The sequence below is a fragment of the Aquila chrysaetos genome, chromosome 9 (assembly GCF_900496995.4).
Source record: "Aquila chrysaetos chrysaetos chromosome 9, bAquChr1.4, whole genome shotgun sequence".
Lineage (NCBI taxonomy): Eukaryota > Metazoa > Chordata > Aves > Accipitriformes > Accipitridae > Aquila > Aquila chrysaetos.
This window is the reverse complement of record NC_044012.1, coordinates 10,648,852-10,666,241: the sequence shown is the minus strand read 5'-3', so window position 1 is coordinate 10,666,241 and position 17,390 is coordinate 10,648,852. Positions and strand designations below refer to the sequence as shown.

The 17,390-nt window shown below is 34.1% G+C and overlaps 1 protein-coding gene across 14 annotated transcripts in view; it reads left to right on the top strand.

Moving 5' to 3' along the window:
- TERB1 (telomere repeat binding bouquet formation protein 1) overlaps positions 1–17,390 on the top strand; it is a 21,870-nt gene extending 4,480 nt beyond the window's left edge. For 2 of the 14 annotated variants that reach the window (XM_030024832.1, XM_030024837.2), the window contains 17 exons: positions 368–499; positions 962–1,022; positions 1,120–1,235; positions 1,382–1,504; positions 2,041–2,193; positions 3,334–3,465; positions 4,896–5,021; positions 5,977–6,134; positions 6,910–7,271; positions 8,900–8,961; positions 9,891–9,983; positions 11,338–11,508; positions 11,997–12,077; positions 13,569–13,682; positions 14,081–14,193; positions 14,736–14,948; positions 15,523–16,648. In XM_030024832.1, the coding sequence (XP_029880692.1) occupies positions 368–499; positions 962–1,022; positions 1,120–1,235; positions 1,382–1,504; positions 2,041–2,193; positions 3,334–3,465; positions 4,896–5,021; positions 5,977–6,134; positions 6,910–7,271; positions 8,900–8,961; positions 9,891–9,983; positions 11,338–11,508; positions 11,997–12,077; positions 13,569–13,682; positions 14,081–14,193; positions 14,736–14,948; positions 15,523–15,552 (2,240 nt within the window). In that variant the 3' untranslated portion in view covers positions 15,553–16,648. Of the gene's footprint in view, positions 1–367; positions 500–961; positions 1,023–1,119; positions 1,236–1,381; positions 1,505–2,040; positions 2,194–3,333; positions 3,466–4,895; positions 5,022–5,976; positions 6,135–6,909; positions 7,272–8,899; positions 8,962–9,890; positions 9,984–11,337; positions 11,509–11,996; positions 12,078–13,568; positions 13,683–14,080; positions 14,194–14,735; positions 14,949–15,522; positions 16,649–16,762 lie in introns of those variants that run through there. The other 12 variants (XR_005933149.1, XM_041125828.1, XM_030024836.1 and 9 more) reach the window with 12 other exon arrangements.

Sequence of the window (17,390 nt, the reverse complement as noted above, 5' to 3'; positions counted from 1 at the left end):
ATTACAAGATTATCAGCTCAAGTGAGGGGCAGTAAAGGTGCCACTGCTTTACTGTCCATCCCCAGATTTGGAGAAGCACCTTGCTGACTTGTGTAAATAGCATGTGTTTATGATACCAGACAGCTGTACTACTTCTCTTCCTCAGCAGCAAGTGTTAAATGACTCGTAGATTATTCCAAAGTTTGCCTAGGTACTGGTTGGTTTACAACTGGCTACGGGGGGAAGCCCTCAGTCACTATAGTCATGTTTTGTCTCCACTCACCACATACTGGATGCAACTGAGACTCTAGTTACTGCATTACAAAAATAATTTAGGATTATGAATGTCTTGCTTTAGGACTTAATGGTTTTTATTTTCTGGTTTCAGTTTATTGTCAACAAACTTTGTGTACCTCTGCATTGTTTGAAGACCTCATTTTATTGTTAATGAATAAGGATTCTGGTGTGAACTTGAAAAGAATGTCTGTTTACGTCATCTTAGTACTGGTTTCAAATAATAGTAAGTTGGTTTTTTTCTCTGTTTTATAACACCAATTTTTTCTATTTGCCAATCTGTAGTACAGAAATGTGGAACGCTCAATAAATAATGTTTTGGTAAAGTTAATTTATAAAGATGAATGGTTGCATGTAACTGAACCCAAAGTGTGTAAGTACATCATAGCTCACTGGGATTTCCTTAAATGGCAGAAAGTGTTTTAGTTCTGAAAATGAAATTATAGTTTTAAAAAAAAAATAGTACAAACCAGTAGTTTCTGACCATGTATAGAAAAAAAACAGAAAGAAATGGAACATTTTTGCCAGTGTTGGTGTGATTTTGTATTTGTTTTTTGGGGGGATAAGCATTTAAGCATATAATGCTTAGGAAATGGAAACAGAATATATGTATGTAAATTGAACTTGACATTAAGATGTTCTCTTAAGTTGCATGTGTCTTCGGAGTCTTGTATGTGTTCTTTTTTAGAAAGTGGGCAAACCTATGTCAGAGATACAGGCTGCATTGGTCTTCTGCTGCAGTTATTCAGGTAAACAAACAGTTGCAATTCAAATAGAAAAATGATAGACTATTTAGGACTTATGTTTGCTTGACTATTTGGGACTTGTTTGCATTGTTCTTAACAGAACAACACTTTCCACATCTGAGATGAATCTGTCAGATGAAAATACTAATGAGTGCTATCAGCTGTGGTCTTCAGTCTGCAGTACTCTCTGTGCTTGTGTTAACAATCCTCAGAATGGTAAGTGTTGCTGTTAAAATTATGAAAAAAGTTTAAAGTATTTCTCCAAAGAGACAACAGTTTGTTTTCATTTTTACTGTTCAACTGAAATTTCATATTACTTCTTGATTTGTGTGGTTTTTTTGTTTTTTTTTTTACTTTTCCAGAAGATAATCAAAACATTTGCTGTTCAGTTTTTCCATATGCCAAAGAGTGGCTCGAAAGTTGCGCAGAGCCTGAGATAGTTCGTCCTATTTGTTCATTTGTTGGTCTCACAGTTGCAAATAACTGTAAGTTCAGCTCAAGCTTTAAATAGTTTTTCTTTTGTAAAAGTAAGTTTAATTTGACAGTTAAATGTTTTATTTCTTTTTGTCAAACTTTACAAATTGATTTGCTGTTATTCCAACTTTTACTCTGAAAACCGTATTCCACCATCTTTATGTACACTGCGTTGTGGCGAAATGCACAAACTGGCTACATTTAGTAAGTAAAGTAAGTCAGTAAAAACTATACGGAAGCTGTTTTGATTAAAAGTATTTTACAAATATAAGTCATTATTACATCTCTGAAAGCAATGACTTAGAACTTGGGCATAATGTTTGCCATTTGTATGCATGTATTAGGGCCATGTGTGTCTTGTAACTATTGTATAAGACAATTACTACATTTCTTGAGATTAATATATATCCAGCTTCAGTTCTGTTGTATGGGTAGAAATGTAATGAATAATACATGCACAGAATAAATGTGATGATTGATAAAAAGCTAAAACAATTTGCAACTTGTATTATTTAAGACACTTTTTTCTTTTTTTTTTTTCCCTAAGCATATGTGCAGAAATATTTTGTTTCTGTTGGAGGATTGGATACATTAGCTAAAGTTCTCATCAATCTTATGCATGATTCCTGTATGAGTCACTCAAGCACAAAACTTGCAGTAGTAGTAACAAAGACTCTGGATGCCTGCATTGCTAATGACTGTGAGTGAAAAGACTGCTACCATTTTTTTATGTATGGTAATTTTAAAATGCAATTTTAAAAGTCTGGTTTTGGTGGAAAAGTGATATGAATGGATGCTAAAAGGCAATTAAGTTATATACATCCAGGTTTATATTGCACATTTTTTAAAAATTCAAATATGTATATGGGGAATGATTCAGTTCATCTGAGGTGGGTTACTTTCCTATTGTTGCTAAAATAAACACAGTGAAATTTAAACTATACTGAAAATTAAAAATAAGATGCTAGAGCTAGTTTTGTATAAATGAAGCTGAGAACTGGGTGTAGCAGTCAGCTTTGATCCTGGAGTTAGAGCTGTGTTTCTGTAGGCCTATGTCTAAGCTAATAAACTTTGTAAGCTTTAGGAGGCTTTAGTAACTCAGGTGTGGAGCTGAACAAATGTGGTATGTCTGCATAACACATTTTTACTCTGATTTACTGTGTGGCTAGTGCTACCCTAATGAGGTCTGTGTGTATTCCATCAGAAGATTTTGAGAAACCATGAGCCCGATGAATCTGTGCTGTTGGCCATGATCATATTTGATGTTTCTGCCATAAGTGCTCGCTAATGGAAGTTCAAAAAAGTTTTAAAGCATATACCTGCACTAGTTTTGAGTCTGGTTTCAAAGAAGTTGGTACATGACAGGATGAGGTTTCAGCATGTATGTACTAGCAGTGGTGTTCCCAGTTTCAGGAAGAGGTTGCCCTCTACCAGAAACATTCCTAGCTTTGTTTGTGGCAGGTAGACTGTGTGTCAAACCTTATTCTCCTCTTTCTTGCTCCGTTCTGGAACTGATAAAGGATGTGGAGAAACTCAGCAGAGGTTTACAAAACTTGCACATTGCAGAGCCCCTGTTTATCAGATCTTCTACCACATCTCTATGCAGCGCAAGCTGGGAGAAAGGGCAGTGTTGGATATGGGGAGTAGCATGGGCAGAATTACGGCACCAGGAAGGGTGTCGTAATTTGAAGAGTTAAAATGAAAGAGAGAGAAGAGAGGGACTGTGCAGGCCCAAGGCTTTTTAGAGGTCTGTAGAGTTCTCTTGAACAACAGCATTTTATACTTGGATAATGCCTTACGATGTAGTTTATTTTTCTTCAAATTATTTTCAACATAATAGCTGCCATGGGTGTTGTCTTGACAAAGTATCACACTGTGTCAGAGCTACTGAAGTTGCTGTCCAATGACACTCTGGATACTGGAGAAAAAATTAGTATTATTCTAACAATTGGGCACTGTACTGAAGTTTGTGGTAAGATTTTCTTTTTTCTTTCTGTCAGTTTCTACTAAATTCTTATACACTAACTACTTCAATGGTGTTGTTTCATCAAGACTGGAACATGAGAGAAAGGTCTATTAAATAATGTAATATTAACATTCGGAAAAAATGCTTGCTATAAAGTTCCATCTTTAAATTTTAAAATCTGTTAACAGATAGTATCTTTAAGAGCTTACAAAAAAGTAGACTATTATGCAGGAATTCAGAGCTGGGCTTAGGTATCACAGGGTAAAATTCATCCAGACCTGAAAACTACTACAATACATACATACCAAATAAGTCTTTTTGAGCTCTATTTTAATGGCTCTTAATATATACAGTGTCTGTCTACTGTTTACATAGCTATTATTTTTTAAAAAAAGCTATATAACAGTATTGTTTTTGAAGTAACGTAAGCAGTAGGTAACCCTGAAATGTTTTTGCCAGGCTCCTCAGGGTTTTCCCAAGCATAGCTGGTGAAAATGTAACACTTAGGTTGGTATTTTATGGTAGTACAAGCAAACAGAATGTGAGGTTGTGACATACTGATCATTGTTTATTTATATTACTGGTTTTTCTCATGTATGTTCAGAAATTAAAGAAAAAGCGATTATGTTCAAAAATCCTGATTGATTATCATCCTCTAAATGTCAATAACAAGTTCAATTATTAGTTCAGCAGGTCATAAATCTGATACTTTAAAAGACACTTTTTCATGAAGAATTAATTGAAACAAAGCTTAATGGAAAATGTCTTTCAAACAAATATGATTAAACCAACAGAATAAAAGTTTTTCTTAAAATGTCAACACTGACAAAATAATCATATTTCATCTTTTGTCGCTTCCTTTGTTTTATCAAGTTCAGACAACAAAGAAGTATTTTTAGAAAGTTATCAGTTTTATGAATGCGTACTGCAAATGAGATCACAATAAAAAAATCTAGCTAATTACATAGTTAACAAGGAGGAACAGATTAGCTAGACCAGGATTAAACTGCTAATTTTATTAGAGTTTTGGTAATTATAAACTTTAAGCTTTTTATATCTCTGCATCTCAAGGCTTACATAAATGTAGTGTATATACTTTAGGAGTATATACCAGAGGAAAAGAAATATGGAAGCCATAATTAAAATATTTTAGGTGACAATTAAATGAGTTTGGATCTCCATCATAGAATTTGTCTCAGTCATCCTTCAGTTTTCTTACAAGAACTTTGAGCTATGGTGAAATCATCCTGTGTGATCTAGAGCACTTCCGCTGCGACCCAGGTAGTAGGTCATTACAGCATGCTTGGATCCATAATGAAAATCTCTTTTTCAGAATTACTCTGAAAGTTACTAGTATTAGTTTCTAAAATTACTGTAAGATTAAGTGTGTATGAAGCTGAAACCAATCTATTTTCCTGTACAATGTCCTATTTTAGAAGAAAACCAGTGTGAACTGCTCCAGAACAATGGTCTTCCACTTATGATTCAGGTATTAACTGAGTCTCAGGATGAGGAACTAAACAAAGCTGCTACTTTCGTGCTACAAAACTGCAAACAAATGAGTAAGCTTACTGTTACTGCTTTAAAAATTACAGAGATAATTTCCATCTTTAAGTTCTGTTGACTTTCTAAATGATTTTAACTGTAGCAGTTTTGTAATTCAGTGTACTCTGAGATGTTTGTTTCTGCAGAAAAGCTGTGTATTTGCCACCATGGACTGATTATGGCGTTTAGGCAGAAAAAAGAAAAGTAAAAATTCCATTGATGTTGCAATAATGCATTTGTGAAACCTGCATATGTAAGGCCAGTTCTTGAAAGCTTTCCCTATCTATATATTATGTGCAAAATATGAACATTGTCATTTAACACGCAATTGGTACTCTATTCCTGGGTATGTACCATTGTATCTAGAGACAAAACCAGTAGATAATGAAGCCTGAAATCACCATGACTACAATTATTTTGCAATATTAAAAAATCTTGATCTTTATTTTTAAAGTAGAGTGTACTTTGAAGTATCCTGTTTTTTTTTAATTAAGTGTATAATACTACCAATGAAACAAAGATACCTTGTCCTTTAAAGCATGGAAGGTATTATACAATTGATAATTAGTAAAAAGCATGTATTTACATTTTTATACTGAAAACATAACTGAGAGTTTTAAGATTGAGGGGGTGCGGTGATTTTCAGTGTCCATTAATATGGAGACCCATACTGGTAAAGGACCTATAGTGTTATGATTAAGTCCACGATAAAGTAATTTTTCAGAGCACAGCATCGTGTAAACAGCTCATAGTAACTATGATTGCAAGCTCACCTCTTCTAGCTGCCGTTTATATTTGAAGTATATTAACATTTATGTGTAAATTGAAGTTATATAAAAATTATTATTCAGAGGTTATATTTTGCACTAAATTATTGGGGCTGTCCCTCAGCATACTAAAATATAATAAATACTTATTAAGCTGTTAATTGATAAAATTTGCAATAATAATATTGTTTTTTATTTCATAAAGCTGAACAATTGTCCCTGAAAATAAATGATAATTCATTGAATGTGAACAATGCAGAAGAGTTGGATGTGCAGGTCAGAAAAAGAAGTCTACAAGACTACTGGAAGAAAGCAAAAGAAATTTTTCACAGAATAAACTTGATTGAAAAAGAACACAGTGAGGTTGGCCTCTTTACCAAAGTAGGATAAAACTAAGCAAATCTTTCAAGAGTTTAGGGAGAAATAGGAAGTAAGCCCTTAAGATAATTTCAGTGTCAGCTGGAAAAGTAGAGAAAACATTGGATGTGTGTGAAACTACAACCTGCAGCTTTTACCATTACTGTATATCGTACAAAGTCAGAAGTATGCAGGGCAATCAGAGAATGCAGGTGTCTGTATTTTTATGAAACATTTTAGTTTATTATAAGACCAGGTTTTCTACAAAATTGAGATAATTTAGGTTGGAGAAACAAGAGTTGGATTTATTTTTAATTGCTGGTCACTTAAACCTATAATTTTAATATTTGCGTGCATGAAATGCCCGTGATTATACAGCTATGACGGGATAGATGATAATGGAAAATGTGAACATAAGTGAAAAAAGTTGTTTGGTATTTTCCTTGTTCTGTGTAACTACTTGGTATCTCTGGGTGTGGAACAGCAAGTTTTTGAGTTATTTAGCTGGATCTTAAGTTAATTAAATCTTTTAATTTCTAGAAGTGCCTTGTATTAGTAGCAAATCCATTGCTTCAGCCTGGAATTATCACTTAACTACGCCTTCAACACCTTCAGCAGCACCGCTGTCTTGTTGGCTCTCAACTCAGGGGTTTTTGAAGCTTCTCTGGAATTTGTTTTGCCTTCGGAGTTAGACTGGTCTAGTCTAGTTTATCTTGTTACTAGATTTATTTAGTATTTTTATAGAGCTTGTATAGTTACTAACTAATATTTTTCAATACAGGAAGGAGTACAAGGAAGAGTATTTGTAGACAGATCTTCAGAAGCCAATATTGAAGCATCAAAGTACCATGAAGTGAATCTTGCTGATCCAAAAGCTTATGTAGAAAGAACACATAAAGAAATACATTGTCGACAGTTGACCTCTGAGTTAGATGATCAGGTTCTTGCTCCATCTGTAGATTCTTCTCCACTGAAAAATGAAATAGTGAACACTATGGATCCAGTAAATGCTTCTACTAGACAAAGTGAACAGAGTAATATTCCACGTTCAGTTAATGAACTGCAAACAGACAGTGTACTTCAAAGTCACAATATAAATGAAAAAACTGCTTGTGTAAAAAATCAGTTTATTCTTCAAGTAAGGTAAGTATCTTATACCTAAGCAGAAATACTAAGTTGCTTTTCTTTAGTAATTTCCAAATTCAGTGTCAGCCTTTTAAATTCTCTGTTACTATGTCTTTTTCTAGTGAAAGACATAGCCTTTTGGTGGCTCACTAGAGAATATTCTGTGGAAGTGTTTTTTGACATCACAGATCAAAGATTATAGACACTGTAGTTAGTAATAAAAGCTTCTGATCTTTTTCTCTGAATGGTAGGCTTCTGATGGATTGTATAGAGAGCCTGTTACAGGCCATGTTCTAATGCCTTCAACTTAGTGCTGAAAAAGCATCCATAGTGTTTGCCTCAAAATTCTCACTGATTCAGTAGATCAAGATTTGACCCATTGGTTTGGATGAAACAACAAAGAACTCTGTAATATGCACTTACTACGAAAACAGCAGTTATGGAACTGCTTTGCAAAAAAATTGGAGTGTCTACAAACTAGGGAAAAAAGCTTCCACCCCCCCCCCCCCCCCCCCCCCCGCCTTTTCTCCCCTCCATATTCAGTTGCTTGCCTGCATGGGAAGAGAAAGATACAGCCTTGGTTAGTCATTCACTGTTGTCTTGCTTGTTGCTCTCACGAATTCTTACTTTCCTCTTTTGCTTCTTATGGTTATCTTTCCTATTGATAAAAAATTAATTATAGGCAACATGCAAGGATAAATACAGATTCCGTTATCTTGAATTTATATCTGGAATATCTCTCAAGACAGGCAATGAGAGAGTAAGAACAAAACTACGTTTCTCCTTTTTTTTTTTTGAGTTCCATGTTTTTATTGTGCTTTTTTATGTGGCTGGCTGGACCCTGCTCCTATGTAGTTTGCTTGCATGCATTATATTGTAACTTTTCAACTACCACAGAAATTATCAAGAGCCCTAGAGTGTTTTCCATGGTACATCCAGGTAAATTTTGCTTTGCTACTGATTAGCATAATTTCACACAGCTTCTTTATCTGTTGTTCTGACCTCTGAAGCACAAAACTATTAAATTAATTTTTTTGCGGGGGAAAAAAGCTCTCTCCTTGCATATGCATTTATGTGAAAACAGGAGTTACCCAAGCATAATCATGGATGAGGCTCCTTGCTCCTGCAGTATTTGGAGGTGGTCAGTGACATAGAAAAATACATGATCACCATATCATAGGAGCATGTTGGTTGCATAAAAGTTAATCAGTGTAAGAAAAGAAGAAAATCGATTACCTTTTAGAGCAATTGCTACATCTGATGAAGGCTGCAGTATTTTGAAGACTTTGTGAAAGTTCTATGTGCACTAAGTAATCTTGACGTGAATCAGAATTGCAGATGATTCTGGAAACCAGCACCCCTTGAAAGCACTGCATCCAAATGCTGGAACAAACTTGCTGAACAGCACTGCAAGGAATGTTAATCACAGATCTCTGGTAAAACAGATTTCTAACACACAATGGTTACGTGCTAGATACTACAAGCCCTATAACTTGGGATAATTAGAATAAATTTTTCAGAGTTTTATATATTTAATGTGTTTTTCATTCTGCCTTTACAGTATGTGTATTAATTTACAGGTAAATGTATGTTGTGAAGTTTGATTTTTATTTTTTTTTAATTTGTTCACATTTTGATCTTCCCAGTGAACACTTATTTAAACAACCAGCAGAGATTGTTAAACATATGAAACAGACATGCAGACCAGGTACAAATAGCTAAAGATACTCCTTTTTTTAGAGAGTATGTGTAATATCCTTTAACTGTTTGCATAGTTTTGGAATTTTTATTGTATACAATTTTACCAGTAGAATATTTATTCTACTCTTCTTATAATACATATTTTAGCTTTCTTTTTTTAATTGATTTTAACTATTCAAATGAATGTATCACAGATAAATGTTTTAAGTTTAGTCTGAATGCAATCCGTACTGAACAATGAACATCATTAATAGAAAATGCACAAGGATGCTGGTTTTGTTCTGTATTTGTAAGACTGGGGATAGAACCTACCTGTGAGAGTGACTTTTGTCTGAAGCTATTCCCACATGTTGAACATGTGTTTAAGATAAATGTTCTTCAGATTTGCATTGATGTTCTTAGTCTGATACATTTATTTCAGAATTGGGATCTGTTCAATCAAATCTTTACTCATAATTTAGTTTCCTGTTAATTTATAAAATTTATAATTATTCATTAGATTAGTATTTGCCAGGATGGTTGCTTTACAGGTGACCAAGCTGATCCCCAGGTTATACCTACTTAAATTGAGAGTAAGTATTATTCCAGTACATCACATCTTTCAGCATCTGATTCCAAATGGAAATGAAGTTTGTAAGGCTTAGTTCAGCAATCTAAGTTTACAGGGTTATTTTGCTGTGTTCAAGTTGGAGTAATATGCTTTGGGAGAGTGATGAAAAAGCACTGAATTAAATGTAATTATTCTGGATTTACAAAACTGTAAATGCGATCCATTTAACTTCAGAAATTTCATTTGGATTTTCTGCTCTTATGTAAATTAAACTTTAATAGTCTACAAATAGAAAATACAATTGAATATAGGTACATTGTTGCATGATTACCATGGAAAAAGATAGGTTGCATTTTCTTAGTGGTTTTTTTTCCTTCCTGATTTAGATCAACATTCATTCTACTCAAAGATAAACAAGGAAGAAAAAAGTACTTCAACTACATCTGCATCCCATAAAATGGCAGATTTAAGATGTTTAGGTAAGTATTATCTTAGGCCTGTCTTTCCTGAGTCCATAAAAGAAGCCTTAAAGAGTCAGCAATGCAGTAAGTGAACTGACATTACAAACATTTTAACACATCTATTGGATTACCTATTATGTAATTCTTAACTGCTTCCTTTCCCTTTTCTGTGCCTAAAATAAAACATAAATATTGAAATAAAGCTTACATATTCTAGTTTTGGTCTATGTATCTTTTCTTAATGTGTGTTTACTAACAAACAGAATATACAGCAGCTTAAAAGATGACACACTACTTACAAGAATAGTGAAGAGTGGGTGTTTTCCTCCTTTCTCTGATTGGAAGGACGGAGGAAAAACATACAGCCCTGCTTAGTTTCCTCATGTATTCCCCTGCTAAGCCTCCTAACTATTTTGCAGCGCTTCTGTTTCTCTGCCTTACTGCTATTAAGTACAGGCAGGCAGTTTTATAGTAATTCATGATTGCAGGCCTCAGTTACCCCATCTTCTACTTCCTGAACATGGTCTATCAGTAGGTTGTAAGGATGCTGCTGGTACTCAGGATTCATAAGTGGATGTTGTAATCAAGCCTGTGTCTCTTTATTATCAAAACAAAACAACAAACCCCCCCCCAAAACCACACAAAAATACCCAACCACCAAAAAAAAAAAGCTCATAACCCACCTTTGGACATCATTTAGGCATATGAATCCAAGTTGTCAAACTAAATTCAACCTGAGCTTTAGCACTGCTTTATCTTAGGCTAGAATATTGCAGATATGTACCAGTGCCCTTGTTGTAATTCCTCACAGTGCAGAAGTTCTCCTTCAGCTGATGTAACTAACTGTGGGAACATCCAAGAATAACTAAACCATAAATTACCCTAGGAATGTCCTCAAAAACGAACAGGAAGGCTTCCTGTGAGGAAATTCATACCTAAGCTAGACTTACTTATTCTGGTTAATACAGATAACTGTTACAACACAGAGAAAGTGTCCAAGGATACCAAAGATATCTTTTATGTTCTGTCTCCTGGATAAATGTGCAAAGGGAACTGAGGCTCCTTTCTTCCCATCCCACTAATATTTTTACTTCTGTAGAGGATCCGTGCTTCATTTAGTACTTCTGGAGTTGAAGTGCAGTATAACTTGGTCCCATAGGTCATGTTGAAAACTTTTTTTTTTTTGAGAGCAAGTACAAAACAAGAAGTATTTTCAAGAAGGTATGTAAAGTGTAGCCTCTTTTGAGATGTGTATATAGAAAACTGGAAGTCAAATTGTACATTATAGTGAGCAAAATGAAATGCTGGACTTTGTGATGGCTTCTGTAGCATTCGTGCTTGCTGTTTCTACCATATCCTATTTTTTTTCCAGGTTGTACAGCACAAGGACTATCCTTCAATAGTAAAACCTTTACCAAGATGTTGCAAAGTTGTCCACATCAGTGTGACCGTCATAAAGTCATTCTGGAAGCTGAAGAAAGATATAAAAAGGAACTTCGCCAATTAGCTGTTTGTAACAACAGTAGACATGCAACTCATGAGAGTAATTATGATTTTTTTTTTTTAGTAGTTGTAACTATTGTTTTAAATTTTATTTAAGATTCGGAACTTTTTTTGGTCTGATTCTGATTGTCTGTTTTTGCAAACTCACTCATTTAATTTGATTTACCAATGATTTTTACTAAGTGAGATCAGAACTATCCACTTCAGTTTTGAGTATCTTGTGTATTTCTTGGCAGTAGTAATATATCCTCGTTATAGGCTTTGATGAGGCTGTCCTGTTTGCCAGACTTAGTCAAGTACTAATAGAAAGGAATATATTAAGTTGAAATAAGTGTGAAGGGATGTATGACATCATAACAAGGTCATTTCATTCTACTATTACATACTTAGGGATGTAAGATACTTATAATTCTTAATGAATTAAATAAAAGCACATCCTATATTTTTCTGGTTTAAAGGAGGCATTTTGAAAATTAAACAGTTAGTACTTACTGGCATTTGTACTGGTGTCCATCTTATATTTTGCAGAACTAGTGCTGACTCCAATGAAGAAAGAAAAACTGCATACAGAAATAACAACTTTTAGGAGCAAAAAGGATAGCTTCCAAAGTAAGGGCTTGGTTTGGAAATTAATGCAAAAAGCCCTTACTGTCTAAGTAATTCTTTTGCAGGTCTTTACCATGGGATGCTGTGGATAGGGAATTAGGGTTTTTTTTCTGTGGATTCAGTGAAAAATCTCTATATTAATAGGCCAGAAAATGCATATTTTATAATAATGAAATTGTGTTATGCACATTAGTTTACAACGAAGTTATCTGGCGCTTTGTAGTTACTGCTTTTGAATCCTGTCAGGGGTACTTCCATGCCATCTGCTATTTTTCAGTTTTGTGGCATTAATTTTTAAAATGGAGAGGTATAGTCAGGATCAGAATACAGTACAGTTGCCTGTTCCTGGATTCAGCATCACTCTATTAATAGCCATGTTACCCTATTACACCTGTTTCTGTTGATGCTTGGAGCTCTGCTAAGGGCTTGGATCTGTGTGCGCTAAATAGCTAAAAGGATAAACCTTAATGTCTACAACAATACTAGAGCAAGTAACTGAAAACAACCTATCAGAAAATTAAGTACAGAAGATCTATTTACCTGTCCTGTATTATGAGCTGTTAAATAAGATGTTCGTAACAAGGTAGAGATGGAAAAGTGAATATAAGTTCCATCAGTTTCTGCAGTGCAGTTTAGGAACCCTATGTTTACAGAACCATCAGTTGCCCATAAAAACTGGTTTTCTTCATAATACCCAACTGTCCATTTGTAAATAGCAGAGTACGTATCTTTTACAGTATTTTATTCTGCAATATAGCAAAAAAGGTAATGGTTATAGTTTTTTTTCTTTACCCTGCAGATATATATTTTTACATAATTCACAAGGAATTTTCTTCCAAATGTGGTGTTTGTGGGTACATCCTGCAGAGCTCCAACTACAGTCATACGTTACTACATTCATCAACTAGTAACCAATACTGTTTCTTATGACTGATGACCAGAAATTTTAAAGTAGGCTGAAGCAGCTCTCTAAATTAGTACTTAAATTCTAAAACATTAATATTACTTCAAAAAACATTCTCTTTTGAAAAATCAGCCCACCCATCAGGAATTTATTTTTAGTCTTCTATTTCCAAAAACCTTGTTTATGTCATCATTTTATTTAACTAATTTCTGGTAAAAGCTAGTAGATTGATTTTTAATTTTTTAAAACTTTTTTTCCCCTCCAGATTCAGAAATTAATTAATTTAGCCATGATATCCATGGAGGTCTTTTAAAAAAAAAAAAAAAAAAAAAAAAAATCCCAAACCCAACTTTATTTCTAGTGAGCCCATTACGCTAATATATTACCTTTAGCAAGCAAACATTTTCTGAAGTAAACTGAATTTTCCAGTCTTTGTTCCAATACCAGATAGTAGTATGGCTCAAAAGATGGTTCTCTCTTCAATTTTAATTCCTAAAACATTACCTGTGTTTTGTGTTGGGTTTTTTTGTGGTTTATTTTTTTTTTTTTAAGAAAGATGCATAATGTTTTATTGTTTGGGTTTTTTTAAGGTATTCTTTTGACTCCAATTAGAAAAAACAAATCTAATACTTCAAATAGAGATGAACATAGTAAAAATACTAGGTTGACTGATGACTATAACTTGATACCGACATATGAAAAGTGTGAGTATTACCAGAAAATCAATTCTGTAATAAGTGTAGGTTAACGATCAGGTTTTGCATTTAGGTCAGGGCATTGAGAAAAGCAGCTGTGCTTGCTATTGGAGACAAATGGCTGAGAATGTAGATAGATATGTTTGTGTACTTCCAATCATAGTACTATTGACGTTTGAGTTAATTCTTGTTATTTGCTAGTTGCTTCCAATGCACAAATAATCCTTATGTGTTTATGTCAATGATGAGAAAAAGATCTAATGAAAATGAGATATTACTAATAAAGCAACATTTACATATTCAAGTTTGTTAGAAGAAATATTCCTTTATACCACTTTATTTAGTTTTACAGTAGATTTCAGTTATTTTAAAGTAACTAAGAGGTGGTCTTGTTCACAATTTCATAGCTTTCCAAAAAACCCAAGATGCTAACTTGAAGAGACAAAAAGTCAAAGAAATGTGCAAACAGGAATGTCAGCGCTTAAAAGAAAACTGCATATATTCACTTCACAAAGATAAGGTTAGTTATGGAAAGCCTAATCATACACTCACATATTTATAAATGTCCAAATAAAATCACTATGAATCACATAGGTTTTTTTCTAAGTCACCTTTAACAGGAGCCCAGTAGCAAAGTGAACCTTATTAAAAAGATACTCCTCTATTGATTGTATTCTAGTCATACTGATTTATCCCTGAAATGCGTTAAGCATTTTTCAACTGACAGTCCTTTCTGAATAATGGATATGGAGTTACGCTTTTTCCTGCACTAATGACAATTTGCATAGTATAGAAATAACAGAAACCTAAAGGCATAAACATACTAAAGGTATAAACTGTGTAGGCATGACAGAAATGAAGGTGAAAGTCATGGAAAAATACTGTATTTCACTAAGTGGGTGACAGTGAATAAACCTTGAAGAGCCATTGTTATCTTGACACAGTGATCATTTCTTTAGAACTACTTAAGATCGTATTGTCAGTAATAATGTGTTACTTCCAAATGCAAAATAGTATGTAAATTTACATAATTTTTAATGATACCAAAATAAATATTTGCAGAACAATGAAATATGTTCCCTGGATGTGAACAGAAGACCTTTAAACAAGAGAAAAAGAACCCGAAAAGATTTCACAACTGAAGAAATTAACTGTCTTTTGAGTGGAGTAAAAAAAATGGGTAATCACTGGAATTTAATTTTGTGGTCTTATCCATTTCAGAAAGGACGGACAAATGTTGATCTTTCCAAGAAATACTACAGGTTACAGTTGCAAGTAATCATAATTTTATTTTCTACTCATCATATATGCTGTCAGCTCAGTTTTCAGCTTTTGCCCCTGAACTGACTTGCAAAAAAAAGGACAGGCTATTAGAATTTGGAACCGATGGGATTGTGCTTTGTGTCAGATAAATGCTGTGCACACGCTAAGCATTAGAATGGTCTCCGACGTAATTCAATCAGGGCTCATGCTTGGAGAGAGAGAACTAACCTGGGAAAATATTAGAGAGCCTTTGAACTTTCCAGTGCCACCTGACAGGATACAAAGAGGATAAGAATTTCAGTTAAGGACTCTCTAATAAACACAGGGATTAATTTAAAGTTCATATTTAATCTGTTCAGCCTCGTCTCTGATGATGGTTTGTGAATATCTCTCTGGCAGTTTTCACTGTGTTTAATACGTACATTCCTTACACAGAGGTGCTATCTATGATAACATTTCTGTTGTGCTTTGGATATGTGGGGGAGTGTTTAGTGGCAAGTGTTCTTCTGCTGAAACATTTTCTAAAACTGTGCAGTGTTTGGGTCAACATTTGTTTTGATTTTTTTCTGTTATCTCCATTTTATAGAGGCAAGAAAAAAACAAAGCTCATCAATAACATCATTCAAGAGTGTTTTGGATTTTGTTGCAGAATGTTGAAGAACAGCATTTTTAACAGCGAGGTATTGTCACAACAGTATGAGCCCTTGGAGAATTTAGATTGGCTTGGACTCATGTTTTTCAATGATAACATTTTCTGACAGAGTTGTTACGCTTTGCAAGTTTAAATTGCGTGTAATTTGATAAGTTGTTCTTTTTTATTTAAATAATGCTACCATAGCTAACAATCTTTATCAGTAGAATTTACAGGTTTTTTTAACTTAACCTTCTTGAACATTTGATTTATGTAACATTTGACTTGGCTTTTTGTTTGAATCTTTTTATAGTTTGCTTTATACCATTTGTAAGAAAAGGCTATATTGCTAAAATGAGTATTTTACGTCAGAAACCGCTAAATGTCTATGTTGTTGTGTCTGAATTTGTTTCCTCTTAATCAGTGAAATGTTTAATGCAGGTAAAATATTTTGTTGTGTATTCAATCTGCTGTATGTGCAGAGAAAAGATCTATGACAGAAAACACCAAATGTACGGTTAAATGCTGCTGCATAGAGTAGGCAAATCTTACATTGGTGTACAGTAAGTAAATTGAAATAGAAAGCTTTTGGAAATGTCAGAACTTCTGGGTAGAAGATTTGGTGTGTGGTTCAGTGCAGTATTTCTTGGCTGGTACTAATGACAGGGATAACATTCCTGGACCTACATAAAATACTTCAGTGTTGAACTAAGTAGGATGCAGGTACTGATAAACTTGGGCTTCTCTTCACAGTTAGACATTTTTTGGTGTACTATTCAAGTAAGCGAGCAGAACCGTAATTTCTGCTAATTACACAGTTTTTACAGAAAGCTTTAGTGAAAGCCTTAGTAACTTGATTTTTCAGTGATAGCCTTAGTATTTAATTTCTATTTTTTATCTATTCTGATAAAGGAATGATTAGTTGATAGTTGATTTATTACGGAAAAAGTTTAGTTATCTTATTAGCACTAGGCTTTCACTATGAAGTAGCTTATATGCTTAAAACCAACCAATATAACCAAAAACTGAAAGACCTGCAGTAAAGATGATGCCGATGATATAATAAATAGGTCTTCTAATATTTTCAGCTGTTGCGCTTTTTTATATTATTAAAATATTCAAGCATCTATAGAACATGTCTTTGAATGGAGCTGTTAAAAGCAGCCTAGGTAAATATTGGTATATGTATTTGCAGAACATGAGCCAAAAGGACTGCCGGGGAGCGGTATGCACAGCAGGGAGATTTTGGTCCGTTACATACTCTACAAAGTGTTTTTCTAAGCACTCAAAAGCTGGTCTAGGCGAGCTGCTATTGCATCTATTGACTGAGTGTGTATTAGTAATCCGTATTATTCTGGCCTAGATGTATTTTAAGTGGAGAAAATATGTAAGGTGTAAATCTTCACTTGACACAAAGTCAGCGTCTCACAGTACTGACAACTGAGTTAATCTGAGGTATAGCGTAGGTTGGAAAGGATCTCTGGAGGCCATAGTCTTGCCTCCTCCTCAGAGCAGGGCTCATTTTGCAGTTAGTCAAGGTGCTCAGTGCCTTGTCAAGTTCTGAGAACCTTCAAGGATGAAATTCCCACAGCCTCTTTGGGCAACCTCTTCTGGTGCTTCAACTACTCTTGCAGTGCAAGTTGCTGAAAAAGACGTCATTAAAACATTTTTGTGTAATCCACAAGGGAAGAGCCATGGGCCAGAAGCAAGCAGAAACCTGTTGTGTGAATTTGTGCAAGTCAATTAACCTTTTTCTCTGTTTTTGATTGACTGTACAATCTTGATCATCTTGATTTTTCTTGCATAAAATGCTTTGAAATCCA